We start from the raw sequence: 16,605 nt of genomic DNA, 5'->3' as shown, positions 1-16,605 counted from the left end.
TTAGGTCACAGAAACAAGAAACGGCCGTTTAGAAAACTGAAAAACAAATCGTTATCCGTTTTTTTCATTTTGGTTTTGGCGACAAATAATGAAGAAAATTGTTTTTTTTCTTTTTCTTATTTTTGGTTTTGTTTTGAAAATGAATGAAAGAATTACACATAGATTCTCCAGGTCTGTTTTTAAGGACATAGCAACATTTTTAAACACCTTAGAGCTCACAGGAGTCCATTTTGTGGATCGCTCTCTCCACTCTCACTCTCTGTACCACTGAGCTGTGTTCATGTCTGACCCATGCTGACCAGTCCGCTCCTTTCTCCGGCCTGCGTTGGTTGTAGTGCGTTTTAAAAGGTTTAGTATTGATGTGTGCTCATTTGTGAAATTGCCTTCAGTCTGCCCTGTCAGCTGCTGAATGTGGACAATTCTACACCGGAATCATTTGTTTTCCCAGAATAATAAGTATCGCATCCTTTCACTTTTACTTTCCTAAATGCTGTTTCTATAATCTGGTTCAAATGTTAATCTAAAAGCGTATCCTGTAAATGCTCTGTTTTTATGCAGTCGTCCAATTTCATTAGGCTTGCCTCAGTCGCCATTGACTTTAAAGGGAAATCCTGAGAATGCCGGATCAATGTGTCACTGTGCATTCCACTGCTGTTGTCAATATGAGACTGGACTGTTTAGCATAAGGCAGCCCCGAGGAAGAGGAGGAGGAGGAGGGGGAGGAAGGACTGGCTGGCTGGTTGTGTCTTTAGGGCCCCCTAATGGACGAAATAGTGAACAGCACTTGCAGCTAGACAGTGTAACATTACATAATATTGTGTCACAGTCACATTGTCAGTTCATCATTTGTAGAGATCATGACGATGTGCAGCTGTTTCACAAATAAAATGCAACACACAACATGTCAAACAAATGTATCTTCCAAAATACAGTCATAATAATGAATGAATAATGATTAGTTTGATCTAAATCACATATTTGATTTAAATGTGAATGGCTCTTACTTAATATTACACTATAGATTTGTATTTCACACTATGTAACTTTTCTGATTAGGGGTTTTGATTATCTCTCTTCCTAAAATATTGCTTAGTTTTTTTTGTTTTGTTTGTTTATTTGTTTCAGAAATGCAGCTTTTAAAAAAAAATAAATAAAATAAAAATACTAATTAAAAAAAAATATATACTAATAGTATTTTTAAGGTTTGCTGTGGTCTAAAATATGACCTACTCCATGCATTCAGGACTTCCTAATCACTCAGTTCGTAAGCACCTTTCACAACTTTCAGAGGCCAGAGTGGAGTTTTACCATCATGGTAAAGCTAACAACAACTAGCAAGCTAACTCACACTTCCTGATTATGACGTTCATCTTTAAAATTAGAAATAGACAGTACACAGCTGACTTACTTTGACCTCAAGAGCTGCTTATTCTGTGGTAAGACAAATTTTGCTCAAATATTGCAGTAATGCCTTTAAAAAAGACCCTGTTCGTTGTAATAATGCATGTGTCAAGGTATTTTTGAGTTATGAATACATCCACAATGAAAAGAGAAAAAAAGTTAAAATTAATAAGTTTAATAACATATTGTGGAACATTCCAAAGCAATAACATCTGCATCGTACAGGCACATGAACCAACACACTGAAAAAGTAACAGCAGTTATAGTTGTATGAGTAAAATAAGTAGTAGTAGTAGTAGTAGTAGTAGTAGTAGCAGTAGCAGTAGCAGTAGTTGTTGTTGTTGTAGTAATTACAGCTGAACGATCTATCGTTATTGACTGAAAATTGCAATTTCAGGCAACAGGATTTTGGAAGTGTCAAAGCCGTGGTTTTTTGCAGTGCTCCTAAAGCCCAATTTATGGATTTATGGATCTGCATCGAGGTGTACAGTATGCGCCACAAAGTAATTCACCAACACAACACGAGGAGGTAGGATTTAAACCTGGCATTCATGTAAAGTTTAACATGAACCATCGCCAACGTGACAGAAGCACAGAACAGACTCATCATCCTCTGTCACAGAAAGAACCTTCGTGTCCATTAGTCCGACAGAAGCTGACAGCATCAGAGCACAAGGAGTCAGCTGTGTTTTTCAGCACTAATAGTTAGATTAGCAATGTGGTTTTAAATTTTGTTTCTTGTAAAACCTAAACAACTGTGCACAAAGCTGCATTAAACACATTACTCAATGCATATTGAAAGAAAGGAAATTGTAGTACAGGAAATGTATGTAGAGCGGTGGTAGAGAGGACCAATCACAGCCCTTACTGTCTACATCGCTTCCCCTGCTGTCTGCATCATTTTGATGCGTAGTTATGGTATGATGTAAGTTTCTGTGATGTTTGTAAATGTTCATGTGCATTGAAACTTTATTTGAAAAAAAATCGTGGATATCGCAATATCTGCCAGAAAAATTACAATTCAGTTTTTTTCTTAAAATCGTTCAGCCCTAGTAGTAATAGTAGTTGTAGACCCTGTTTTACTTGCAGTTCTTGTATTACAGGTGTTTAAAAAGTCAGGTACACCAGATCATCAGACCCAACAGACCTGGGCACTGAACAGCTCCTGGGTCACATACAGCCTTTTGCTTGACTCTGACCAGCCTGTTTAAGCTCATTTGGAACTACAAAATAAATTACCTCAGGCATGGACTACAGCTGCATTGCTTTTATTTTATATTACATTTTTTGTAAGGCAGCCTCACTTTTTCATTGCTTAGTCATAACATATACTCTTACAAAACAATGCTATTTACTGCTTTTTATAAAGAAATACAATTAATATTATGCAGGATTGAGTGCACAATATGTTCTGTTTCTTATGTGGCAACATGGAAAAAATAATTGCCCACCTTTGGGTTAGAGTAAAGTTGGGATTGGGTTAGAGGTTAGGGTAGAAAAATTGATGGATTACTTTCAACCACAAAAGTACTCATTTCCCATCTGACCCCCAAATCCGTGTACCAGACCGGTCCCACGTCCTGCCCTGTTCTCTCAGCTCGTCTTCGGCCTGTCGCTGACGTATCCTCCATTATAACCCACAGTTTAACCTGTACATTTGTCTCCGCCGTTGTGCTGAGTATGTGAACTACACCACAACATGATAAGGTAACATGATAGCGGGTTAGCTGACCTCTGCGGCGGCGGTGGGCTCGCTGACGGATGAGGCTCCAGGTGTTGCCGTGGAAACCGGGTGATGAAAAGTTTCAGTGTTGACTCTTTTTTCTTTTTGTCATTTACAAATCTGTACATGTAAAGCGAGATAGAGGCAATAAACGGCAAAAACATGCTTTTAACAGGTCATGGAGGTCAGTGCCACATCTGCCCCTCCTTCTATATCCCTCTATCTTTATTTCTATCTTTCTCTCTCTATCTACACCTGTTCATCTATCACCATGTTTATCACTCTCTCTCTATATATTCATCCCTATGTACTGTATATATTAATCTGTGTCCCACTCTCTTTATTTCTCTGTCTCTTTATCCATCAATATATGTGTCTCTCTTTTCTCTTCCTCTATCTGCATCACTGTCTTTTGTTTTCTCCACTCTCCCTCTATCCACTTCTGTGTATACCCCCTCTCTTCACTCCCACTCTCTCATCTCCCTCTCTCCTTCCCCCTTCTTTCTCCTTTCTCTCTCTCTCTCTCTTTCTCTTTCTCTCTCTTTCTCTCTCTCTCTCTCTCTCTCTCTCTCTGTCTCTCTCTGTCTCTCTCTCTTTTTCTCCTTCTTTTCCACCCCCTTCTTTCTCCTCTCCTCTCTCCCTTCCTTTCCCTCTTAAATTTTGGTCTCTCTCCACACACACAGGTTGTGTTGGCAGACACTTGAGCGTTGCACACACACACACACGCACACACACAGGTTGAGTGTTGTATTGATAGAGAGAGCGGTGCTGTGCGCGCACACACACACACACACAGGTTGTATGTTGTTTTGGCAGACACATGAGCGGTGCACACACACACACACACACACACACAGAGGTTGTGTGTTGTGTTGACAGACAGAGCAGTGTGTGCACACACTAGCACATGTTCAGTGGAACCGGCTGATAGACAAACCTCTAATCAAGACACTTCATCACATTTAATGCTGAAAAATGACTTCAATCAACACAAAAGTGAATAAGAAAATAGAGCATGTCCTGCATGAGTACTGCTGAACTGAAGTACCACTCACTGAACAAAGTATAACAAAGGTAAAACATTGAGTATTGGGTAATGGCAGCACCTGGAACCTTGCTCCCTGATTCACACACAAGGAATTTTTTACCTTAAAGATGAGTTTTGTAACGCTTTATTTTGCGGTACACTTGCAACACCTGTTTGTCTGTAATACTACTACTACTACTACTACTTCTACTACTACTACTACTACTGTTTTTGTTTGCAAGTTTTTTAATGTTTTGTCCTCAAAATGTTTCTACAGGTCTATCTTTCTGTAACATTTATACATATTATTATAATGTTCAAATATATTTTATATTATTTTTAAATGTTCCTTGCCAAATATTCTACTCATGTGTTACCCACGTATGTTTATTTATCTGTCTGTTTCAAAAGTGCATGTGCCTTTAAGCTTTCATACTAGGAAAACATTCATTAAGTCTCTATTCTATTGTTATGTATCACCCTGAGTTATTTTTGCCACTTCTCCTCTGGCTGAGATACCAATTGCAATGTCCTTGGATAAAAAAATAAAAATACAAAAATACAAAAGTAAGAGCTGATCTATGGTGCAGTTACGTGCACCGAGACCCTCATATTTTATTCTGTTTGTGTGTTGTTGATGAAAAGTGTTCTCGTCCAAAGCCACTGAAGGAGAGGAGCAGGGAGCCCGTTGTCATGGTTACCGCTTTCAGACATGTCTTTGTGATGTGCGTGTGAGAGCGGAGGCTAAAACAGGCGCTGCTGCTAATCTGCAGGAGAATGGGTGTATTTTTATATGTGTTGTACTATCCTGTGTAAGCTGTGTAAGTGTATGTTCCTTTTGAGTCATGCTAAAAGCTAATCCTCTGGTTTATAAGGCTTTGGGTGTTTTTTACTGTAAAATCTTTTGGGTAATTCAAGATAGTCCATTTAAAAATACGCCTATAACACATTATTGTGCAGTTAAGTGGAGTTGAACAGAACAGACAGTAACAGAACTGTATGACCCTGACCAAAATGACCAACACAATACTATATCAACACATAATTCCTGCCACATATTTGTTTATCGTTACTAGTGGTCCCTGTTTGATCTCTCGGTGACGAAAATTTGGCAGCAAAGGTGAATACATCATATACCGTATTTTCCGTACTATAAGGCCCACTGTCATAGAATGGTGTATTTTCGAACTTTATTCACAAATAAACCGCACCAAACTTTTAATAAAGCACAAGATGAGTCAGTTAGATGAGTCAGTGGGACTTTGTTTGGCGTGTTCGCAGTGATTCAGTTGTTCAGTTGTGGCTAGAAGTGGCACATTGCATTCGCGTTTTCGGTTCATTCCTCCTGTCCTATGACTATGACTATGGCGCATGCGCACGCGGCGACTAGCAGTTCTCCTTATTTATTGTGTTTTTAGCCAAGCGTGATGGATGATTTTAATTGGTTGTTTATGGAACAAACCATTCTGCACTGGAGCACTGTAACACTTTATTGTGTAATTGTGATTTTATGTGTGTTTTGTGGATATGTGAAATGTGGAACCTGTCTCTCAAATCTGCAAAGCAAATTTACCTACGGGTACGAATAAAGCAACCTAACCTAACCTAACCTATCCATTCCTCTTCCGCGTGGAGTGATGAGTGTGGCTGCGGGTGTTTTTCGCTGCTCGGTCGCGGTCTGCTCCATGCGCGTTTGCGTGCGCTACGGGTAGTGCGGTTTTGTAGTTTACTGATGTCGTGCTGGGACACCCGAGTGGATTCGTGTATAGGGCATAGGTGGTTTTTTGATGGTGTTGGAGGTTTAAGAGCCTGCCCAATAGTGCAGAAAATACGGTAATTATTTAAATATAATTATAAATATAAATATAAATATGAATATAATTTTTTATTGAAAAAATCAACTAAATACAAGATGCAGACCTATTATTTGCCATAAAGTAATTTAAAAAAAAATAGGACAATATGGGGCAGAGAGGCTGGGGGGCGGGTTAAAGAGGCGTGGCGGGTTGGAGTCGGCACGCAGGCCTTAGTTTGATGACCCCTGTTTTAAACAGTTTGCAGTGACCCGGAGTTATTCCTCAAATACCTTATGCATTCTGAGCATCCTTTCTGAGTCTTGTCATCACAGTGAAGTTAACAGCAACTAGCATTCTAACACACACTTAATGATTATTAGAGAATTAGATGCAGATGTAGCATTCAGGGGGCTTACATTGACCTCAAGAGCTGCTTATACAATATATCTGTGCTGGGGAGAGACAAACTGTGCACAAATACATGGGGAAATCTGGTACATATTTTATTCAATTCAATTTTATACCTTAAAAAACATGGAATTCATATTGGGGGTGGGTTTGCGCCTCCACTTGGCCCTTAGCTGCCAGCTCGTAGAGTCACCTCCTTGTCACTAATGAGATGGATAAGTTTACTGTGAAATATTTCAGGCAAAGCTAAGAGTACATTAGCTGTTAAAAAAAATACACTTTGCAAAATAACAAATAAAGTAAAAAATAAAATAAAAAAACATGGTATTATTTTACACAGTATATGTTTTTATTAGAAGGGCAATCTGTTCACATTTAACACGATTATTTTTGGAAGTAGAGTTCAAGCTAAAACCAACCTCTCACTTTCTCCTAAAATCATTACACAACTTCCTCCAGCTATGTACTCCTGTTTCTGACTCACAGAGAGATTGCTTTTCTGTGCTGTTCCGGCCACACACTGCCAGCTCAGTCCTTGTTATCTCGGCCTACATCATCAAAGGTATAATACTCCCTACAGCAGAAGCATAAATAGTCTGGACTGCGACCAGACTGGACTGGACTTTCTTTATATTGATTTAGGGCTGGGCAAAATTTTAAATCTTATTTGCATTAACACACATGAGTTTCTGTGATTAATCATGATTAATGATTAAAGTAGCGTATTACACATTTTTACTGGAAATATAAACAAAAGTGCCATACATTTGTTGTGCAAACAGCATTTCTTTATACAGTAGCAGGGCACTAGTCTGTATAGTCCATGTTTATATTTCTTCCTTTGGAGAATCTCACTCAAAAAAAGAACCAGTTTCAGTTCAGTTTATCAGTTCCTAGATTTTGACTTAATGAATTGATTCAAAAGTAAAGTGTGATCCGCAGCAGTAAAATAAAGTATTCAGTGTAAATCTCAACTGAAAAAACCTAATCAAATCAAATACAAAACTGAAATGTATTGCCACTGATAGGAGGAGAATATAATGGTCGGCGATAATGAATTAATTAGTTAACGCAAACTTGACGCATTAAGTGGGGCCAGCCCAGTATCGGTTAATTTAGATTTTTGACTAACTTTTATTTTGTCATTTCTAAAACAAATAAAAAATGTATTTCAATATTAAAAAGACTATTTTCTGACCTTTGTTATTATGTTTTCTCATCAAACACATACCTGGAGTTGTGTTTTGATTCATTCACACATGTTTAAACCTCAAAATCCTGCATATTTAGGAGGACCTTGCGTTAAACTCCATACACCTTCACTAGATTCATTTGGATAATTTCAACCCTGGAATTGCCAATCTCTGCTGAGCTAAAGGTAAAAGGGAACTGTACGCTTGAAAACGACCACACCTTTTGATGAGGTAACAACATTATAACATGCCTTAAAGCTCACAAGTGTCTATTTTGTGTATTACAGGGCCTGAACATAAACAATGTACTTGTAATCCTGCTCCAGACTACAAGCTTGTACTGACAGATGATTGGCTGTGGTCCATTAAAAAGACACACTCTGATCATTGACAGTTACTTACAGAATCATACTTAGATGTGGGTTTGTCATTCACTGCTCTGTCTGACACGGCACCGCTGAGCACACGAGGCTTGTTCTGATCAGAGCTGGTGCATAAATCATAAGCCATCTGTCACAGTGAAGACATTTCACAGGAAGAACCCGGCTGCGACTGACCCCTGCGCACTCACTAAACCTGTCATTTATACTCACTTCTTATACAACACTGACAAACGTGTTTATAGTAGGGCTGCTCGATTATGGAAAAAATCATTATCACGATTATTTTGGTCAATATTGAGATCATGATGATTCAAATGATTATTTTTTTGTTACACGGTGCATTTATTCAGAATTTCTCTCTCAAAAAAAACCCCAAAAAACACTTTGTTATTGATAATTTACACAAAACTTTCAAATTGAAAATAAATATAGGCTACAAATATGTATCTTTGAGCAGTTTTGCGATGTATAAAACATAGAATGAATAAAATATACTTTGAACATGAATTAAGGCAAGGGTCACCAAATAGTCCAATGAGATTCATTTGGTCTTCCGATATTTTATGTTATTAGGTTCTTTTGTCAGACCTAGAGGACCATTGTAAAAAAGAGAACCACATTATGGACAGGGATGGAGCAAACATCATTGGGACAGAGGAAAACAAACATCGCCGCTGGATTAAAGAGGCAATCGAAATACGGAAACATGCCCATAGGACGATAAACCGGGACGAGGGGGCTTTTTTACTCTTACACACCTGGGATATTGTCCTGAGGAAGTCGGACTGTAGATGGAGCTGTCATCCTGCCTCCAACGGTAGGAAGACAGCGCCAAAACCTGTTTAAATCAGCTGACCAGACACGTCACAGCAACATCACGTGACCACTCTGAGGAAGACCACTAGTGAGCTGTCGAAACTGTCAGGTATGAAACAAAACTCTAGGTCTAAAAAAAGAACCTAATAACATAAGGGTCACAAAACATTTTTCTCATTATCTGACTGACTGTGATGGGACGGGGGGGTCAGGGTTGGGTAGGCCGACGAAGGAATACATGCTGTTGAGGAGCCAGTCCGCCTTTCATCCCCCAAATCCTATCTTCTCTCGTTCACCCTCACAAGCTAGCATACTGTATTTTCCGGGCTATTGGGCGCGCTCTTAAACCTCCAACCTCATAAAAAAATTACTGCGCACCCCGCAATCCAGAGCGACCTATACACGAATCCACTCGGGTGTCCCAGCACGACTTCAGTAAATACAAAGCCGCCCCATCCGCAGCGCACGCAAACACGCACACAGCAGACAGCGACCGCGCAGCGAAAAACACCCACAGCCACACTCATCACTCCACGGCGACGAGGAATGGAACAGAGGAACGAACCGAAAAAGCGAGTGCAATGTGCCACTTCGAGCCACAACTGAACAACTGAGTCACTGCAAAGCCGAGAGTCACCATGAACGTGCCTAACAAACTCCGACTGAGCCATCTAACTGTTGTGTTTCGTTTAAAGTCCGGCTCGGTTTATTTGTGAAAAACGTTTGAAAATAGACCATTCTATGACAGTGCGCCTTATAATCCAGAGCGCCTAATATTGTGGAAAATACAGTACTCTTTGTGGCAGGTTTCGTAGTGATGACACAGATTATTTTCTTTCTTTACATATCAGACAAAGTGCACGGTCCTCACACAGAACAAAAAAATAATCAGTCGTCCACTGCTCTTTGAAAGCTCTGCACTCTCTGTCAACTTTTCGTAGTTTAACACTCGTCATTTTGCTGTCCTTAACGGCACTACAGAACTCTAAGAGTGTTTTTACTGTCACTGTTTGATCTCCAGCTTGTCAGATGACGAAAATCCAAAGGCAGATTCTACGGTAAAATGATGAGGCTCATAGGAGTAGTTATGGAGAAAAGCCAACGTTTTTTTCAGTACGAAGTAATTTGGAGTCAGAGTCAGTGGAGCCGGAAACACGCCCATTGCTACTTCTTATTTGGAATGCAGCTGATAGCAGGTTAGCACTGTCCATTTATATATTATGCAGTCTGTGTTTCAAACAAATACTCCAAGCAAATTCGTCACAACAGCAGAATCTAATTTTGGTTCAGTCCAGTTTAGAGAAAAACACAGATGTCTTTCCATCCACAAATGCACAAAGCTCTTCCCTCTGCACATTTTTCACAAACAAAATAGTTTAGCTAAAATAGGCCAAAATATGTCTAACGGCGACACCGTGTTTGTTTTGGTTCAGCCAGACCAAATGAATTCTCATGAGTTTATGAACTCAGAAATAATGCGGCAATCCAAACACTGAAAGCTCTTTTATCGTCTACAAACAAGGAAGTAAAGCTGGTGCGCTGGGATCCAGTTCATGGTTTGCTTTTGCTTCTCGCTTTTTACTTTCTCCCCAATCCATTATCTGCAAACTCTGTTCCGTACTCGGGTACCTGCAAATAGTTGCGGGTTTAAACCTTCTGGATTTTTATGGGCGGGTGTGTGGGCAGGTAGTGATTACACACGGGCGGATCAGGTGAATCAAATGAACGACGAACGGGAGAAAAATATACATCCAGGACGTCCGTTGCCCTGGAAACAAGCACCATTTCCTGGTCTTTTCCCGAACGATAGACCAGGCTGAGAGAGTAACTTTAGTGTATTTATTACATAAAACCACCAGCGGAGGTGATCAGCCCGGCGGCTGCGCTCCTTGTTTAGTCCTGGTTTAGACCTGGTTTAGACCCGGTTTAGTCCTGGTGTAGTCCTGGCAATCATCTCGGCGGTTACGGCATGTATATATTTATGATATTGACACTGGTTTAGTCCTGGTTTAGACCTGGTTTAGTCCTGGTTCCGTCCTGGTCCAGTCGTGGTGTAGTACTGGCAATCGGCTCTGCAGTTTGCAGCGTGTATGTATTTATAATCCACTAATGACACGGTGTAGGTTTAGGCCTGATTTAGACCTGGTTAAGTCCTGGTGTAGACCTGGTCCAGTCCTGGTCCAGTCCTGGTCCAGTCCTGGTGTAGTCCTGGCGATCGGCTCTACGGTTGTGGCGTGTATATATTTATAATCCACTAATGACACTGTGTAGTTTCAGTCCTGCTTTAGTCCTGGTTTAGTCCTGGACTAATGGGCTGTTGGACTAATGGGCTGACCCCAATTTATCACAGGCTCGGGTGGGTACGGATTTAACTTTGATATTATCACAGGTTAATTAGCGGGAGCGGGTCTCCAAAAATGGACCCATGTAGGACTCTGCTCTGTACATGGATTGATCAATTTTTTCCCATCTCACTTCTGTGTGTCCACGTTACTTTACAGAAACAACCTTGAACTCAATCCGTCAAACCTGCGCGCAACGTAAACAAAGAGCCCATAGTCCAAACATCCGAATGGGCAGCTCTGCGTGTCAGCTTAGCGTAACTGTGTAAGCAAACGGGCCCGTGATTCATCCAGGACCAGAGACAGCAAAGGAACAAGGCTGTACTGAGGGCTGGATCTACGGCAGGGGCACAGGAGAGAGACTGAACTTCTGAACTATGGGACTTGAGGGTAGGGAGGTTGGGCACTGTTTGCATTGGCACAGCGCACACGTCTGGAGCCATGCCACTGGGTTAATGTTTGTTGGTATTATGGGATGGCGGGGATGTCCATGTCTGTAATTAAAGGGTAGCTGAGTTTGATGTACGATGTGTAAGAAGGAAATGTAAAGCTTTCAGCAAAACATGTACTTACTTATTCATTCATTTCAAATAGCTGTAAAGTAAAAAAAAAAAAAAAAAAAAAAAGACCAAGATTACTCAAGGAAATTATGCAGAAATGTTAGCTTAGCAGTAGCCAAATGTCAAAAAGTCATGATTTAATATCATTGTATCAATACAGTATTTAATATTATTTTTGGCAACGAGTGAGGGATGTGTCCTGATCTGCACACTCTGAAGCAAAGATAGTCAAGTTATTGTAAGGAACTGGAAGATGGATTTTAGAATTTTAGCAAGACAAAAGTGAACCTTCTGACACTGCTGAAAATAGCAGAGATAGACATTGGTTGCCCTATATAGCATTTGACCGATATTTGGACTTTTAAGCCTATCAGCTATCAGTCTTAAATCTCCAGCACAGACTGATATTTTGTTCTGGGTGACCTGTAGCCTACAAATATTTAAATGTAAAGAAATAACTTCTGAAAACATGACTAGACAGCTCTCTTATGGGTTTGTGGTGAAAAAAGGGCTGTGGAGGACTTTTTAGTTCATACAAATTTACACAAATCTAATTCGGCCCCAAAAACATCAGCAGATCTTATGGCCCATTAGTTGCTCTGGATTCTAAACAATCGGAATCAGCATCTAGCCTGATTCATCAGTCGGTTTCACTTCGTGGAAACCATCTGACCTGGCAGCATTAGGATTTGTTTGCTTGACAGTAGGTGAGTACTTTTTTTATTTAACCAATCACTATTTAGTCATGACGTATGTAATGCATCAAATCCCGTAGGAAGAAGATGTGCAATAACGTCTTTCCCCTTGACAAAATTCACCAAACATTCTCTTTGTTCTGGTTTTATATCCTCGATCTTGGGAATCGTTTCCAACACAGAATGTCTGTCTTTGTCTACATCCATGTCGACCACTTTGTTTACTGTTGAGCTGTACCGCAAAAGGGACCCAAACGGGCGCTTGAGTTTGACGTCATGGCTTCACAGCTCTTCACTGATTGGCCGGTGCGTGGTCTACAACTTCCGGGGTTCTTGCAAACCGTCGCTGGAGAGAAATGAAAATGAGCGGAGGCACTAGGTGGCGGCAGTCTGGTTAATCAGCATGGGTCATGAAAAAAATAAAATATATCACTTGATCCCTAGAAAATTGTGTAAAGTTTCTATGAACTTATACAGTATTTTTACCACATTTTTAAATATTTCAGTACCTTGATGGTCTGAACATGCCTCTTAACTTACTCTGATTGGTGATAACTAACTGGTTTTACATAGAATTACACCTACATATCTGTTTTTGTAAGCTTAACATTTACTTTAGAAGTTACTCAAGAAAAGTATCAACACAAATGATTACAAAGAAAAGACTTCACAGGGATTCACAGAATTCTGTGGTGGTATTTGCTATCAGTTTGCAGATTGGTTGACCTGCTTTATAGTTAATATCTCTGCTCTGTTTTATAGACTCCTTATATAGACTCCTTATAGAATCTTTGAATTCTAGACCACGAACAGGACCAGTTTGAAATGTAAAACTCAGATAAGCAACTAACCACTCTGCCAGTTTAAAGGTCCCATATTGTGCTATTTTCTGAACTGTTATTATGTTGTTTCCTCATCACGTAAAGTATATATAAACCTGGAGTTGTGTTTTGTTTCATTCACACATGTTTAACACACAAACCCTGAATATTTAGGTTCTTTTCTCAAACCGAAAACACTCTGTTCAACTTTGTGATGTCATGCGGTAATAAAGGAATACAGGAAACTCCTTACACCTTCACTAAAATCATTTGGATAATTTTAACCTTGGAAATGCCTCTCCACCAAACTAAAGGAAAAAAGTAACTTTAAAACTACAGCTGCATCATATCACAAGGTGGAACAGAGAATTTTGAGTTTTGAAGATGTGTGAATGAAACAAAACACAAATCCAAGTATGTTTTTGATGAGGTAACAACATCGAAGCTCACAGGAGTCAATTATGTGTATTACCGGACTGCAATACCACTCCAGAGTAGCCCTTATGAGACAAACCAAAGCCCTCTTCATCCTCCATTTATGTATTTTCATGCATTGGAAATACCCATTGGTCATTCTTGATCTTCATAACATTTCTCAACAGTATTCAGTTTAATTAAAAGCATTTTTCAGCATCACCATAATAGTCTTTAATCAGTCTTTTGTGGTTTGTCAGACAGCTCCAGGCCTGTCCCCGCACAAAGCTGTAATCTCCGTTCATTTGTGCGCACTTAATGTAGGCAGTAAATACAGGAGTAATAACAGAACTGCAGTCTGGAACAGTGCTTCTAAAGGTGTGTTTGGGTTTTCATTTAGTTCAATCTTTATTTCCCCCGGTGTTTGTGTCCAGAGGCAGTAGAAAGAATGTTGAAAATATTGGAGGACTGATCTTAAGACGAGACTGACTGATATTAATGTTATGGTTTTAATCTTAGACTGACATGAATCTTAAAATGTTGTTTCCTTATAAATATTCAGTTTGTGCTTCAGCTGAAGAGACCTCAGGATTGAATGTCAAAATCTAGAGGCCATGTCTTATGAGAAATTGATTCCTGCGAGTTTTTGGCCGTGTTAGAATGCCGTTACCTTCATCAAAAGCAAACCTGGAGGTCACACATGCTTCAGTAATCCTTTATTATTAGTTTTTCTAGATCTCCAGAGCTCAAAACGCTCTCCTCCACCTCATGATGTCCTGATGCAGCAGTTTTGAAGCAAACTAACAGCTACCTTTGACCTTTAGTTCTGTAAAGATCAGAAATTCCAGGGCTGAAATTATCAAAATGATTCTAGTGGAGTAACATTGGCCATTCTTCACTCAAAACAACTAAACAAGGACAATATAGTCCCCTTTATTGCTGGTGGATATTTTCTTTCTTGTACAAAACTGGGACAAATCACTGGTTTTTAGAGAAATCTGTTGGGAACTTTCAGGAATCGGAATACACTAGAGGGTTTACAAGAACCCCGGAAGTTGTAGACTGTGCACCGGCCAATCAGCAAAGAGCTGTGAAGCCATGATGTCAAACTCAAGCGCCTGTCTGGGTCCCTTTGGTGTTACAGCACAACAGTAAACAAAGCAGTCGAGATGGATGTAGACGAAGCCATACATTTTGTGTTGGAAACGATTCCCGAGATCGAGGATTTAAAGCCGGAACAAAGAGAATGTTTGGTGAATTTTATCAAGATGTTATTGAACTTCTTCCTATTGGATTTGGTGCATTACATACGTCACGACCAAATAGCAGCGATTGGTTAAAAGTCAAAAGTACCTGCCAACCGTTGAGTGAATGAATCCTCAGACAGTTTCCACAAAGTGAAACCGGTTGATGAATCAGGCTGGGGATAGGGCACACAACGCTTAAAACCGGACCCGGGTAAACAGGTATGTCTGGTCACTCTAATCTAAAACCCTCTTTCTTCTTCTGCAGGTATGACTTTGTGGAGATGGAGGATGTGTCAGAGCGGTCTGTCGTGGGGCGCTGGTGTGGTTCTGAGCAGGTCTCCTCCTCTCACCTCTCCAAAGGCTCTCAGATCCGCATCAGGTTCATATCAGACGAGTACTTCCCTTCAGAGCCCGGATTCTGCATACACTACTCACTACAACCTGCGGTAAAGGACACAGACGTATTCATATTTAGTACTTCAGCTGAAATGTTTGCACTTTACTAGTAGTATAGTAATAGGTCAGAAGTAACATTCTAACTGGGATTACGACAGATATAGTTTTGTTTCATTCATGTGAAAGCCCGTTGGGAATACCAGGTGCCTACTGTTACCTTTGGCAAGACACTTCACCCACTTTGCCCACTACTGATTAAGTGATTGCTAGTTGCACAGTGATGATTGTGCAGACTGGCAGGCTCTCTTCCATCAGCCTACCCCAGGTCAGCTGTAGCTACAGTTGTAGCTAACAACACCACCAGGTATGGGGTAAATAAATTGTGTACCGTATTTTTCGGACTATAAGGTGCACCGAATTATAAGGCGCAATATCAGTAATGTTGAATTCTCTCGTCTGTTTTCATAGATAAGGTGCATCGGATTATAAGGCGCATTATGCGAAACAAACAACGGATGACACTTGAGACTGATCCCTTAGCCCAGGCGTCCGTGATCCATTGGCAGATCTTGACGTAATTCGAAAGGCGTTGCCTCCCTGTTTTGATGAATGTGTATTATGAATGTGAATGTGGGTGGATAATTTAAGTTTGTTTTTGTATTTCCTTCGCGGAGGACTTAAATATACGTTGAATGATAATGTGTTTAATGCAGCTTTGTGCACTTTTGTTTACATTTTACAAAAACAAAACTTAAAATCACATGGCTCATTTGCATAAACTATAAGCGCCGAAACAGCTCGCTCCTTGTGCGCCGATGCGGTCAGTTTCTGTCAGACAAAATGACACAACCCCACAAGGCTCCTGACTATGGTAGCTGTATTGCTCCGACAATCCATCAAGTGGTGCGGCTTCGTAGCTTACCAAAGTCATACTAAAACATTTTGAAATAAAACTGATTCGAAGTCAGTAAGCATAACCAGAATTAATACATAAGGACCACCAGATTATAAGGCACACTGTTGATTTTTGGGAAAATTGAAGGATTTTAAGGGCAGTAATGTAAAGTGCTTTGAGTGCCTTGAAAGATACTATGTACAATCCAATCCAGTATTATATTTTTATATTAAATCACTTTGGTGAGGTTTACAGATCCTAGAAAATGTGTTATGAGCTTGAGGAAACATGATGTACTTGTAAGAAAGTAATTCACTCACAACAAAAGAGCTGAATGAAGTGAGATTTGTGAAACTGTCACATTTTTATATAACACTTTCTCATCTTGACTCAAAGCGCTTCAGCTCAAGGAACAACTCACCCATTCACACACACACACTCAGACACTGGGGGTGAGGTGAATTAAGTGTCTTGCCCAAGGACACAGT

At 40.0% G+C, this 16,605-nt stretch overlaps 1 protein-coding gene across 1 annotated transcript in view; it reads left to right on the top strand.

Annotated features, from left to right (window-relative positions):
* Positions 1-16,605, top strand: part of pdgfc (platelet derived growth factor c) — a 144,190-nt gene that overhangs the window by 101,895 nt on the left and 25,690 nt on the right. Inside the window, exon 4 of the mRNA XM_055159401.1 lies at positions 15,092-15,272. Within this exon, the coding sequence (XP_055015376.1) occupies positions 15,092-15,272 (181 nt within the window). The remainder of the gene's footprint in view (positions 1-15,091; positions 15,273-16,605) is intronic.

The sequence above is a fragment of the Boleophthalmus pectinirostris genome, unplaced genomic scaffold (genome assembly GCF_026225935.1).
Source record: "Boleophthalmus pectinirostris isolate CB_2022bp ecotype Guang Dong unplaced genomic scaffold, ASM2622593v1 HiC_scaffold_23, whole genome shotgun sequence".
In the NCBI taxonomy this organism is placed as follows: Eukaryota; Metazoa; Chordata; class Actinopteri; order Gobiiformes; family Gobiidae; genus Boleophthalmus; species Boleophthalmus pectinirostris.
The sequence above is the reverse complement of the archived record's forward strand: the minus strand, read 5'-3'. Positions and strand labels throughout refer to the sequence as shown.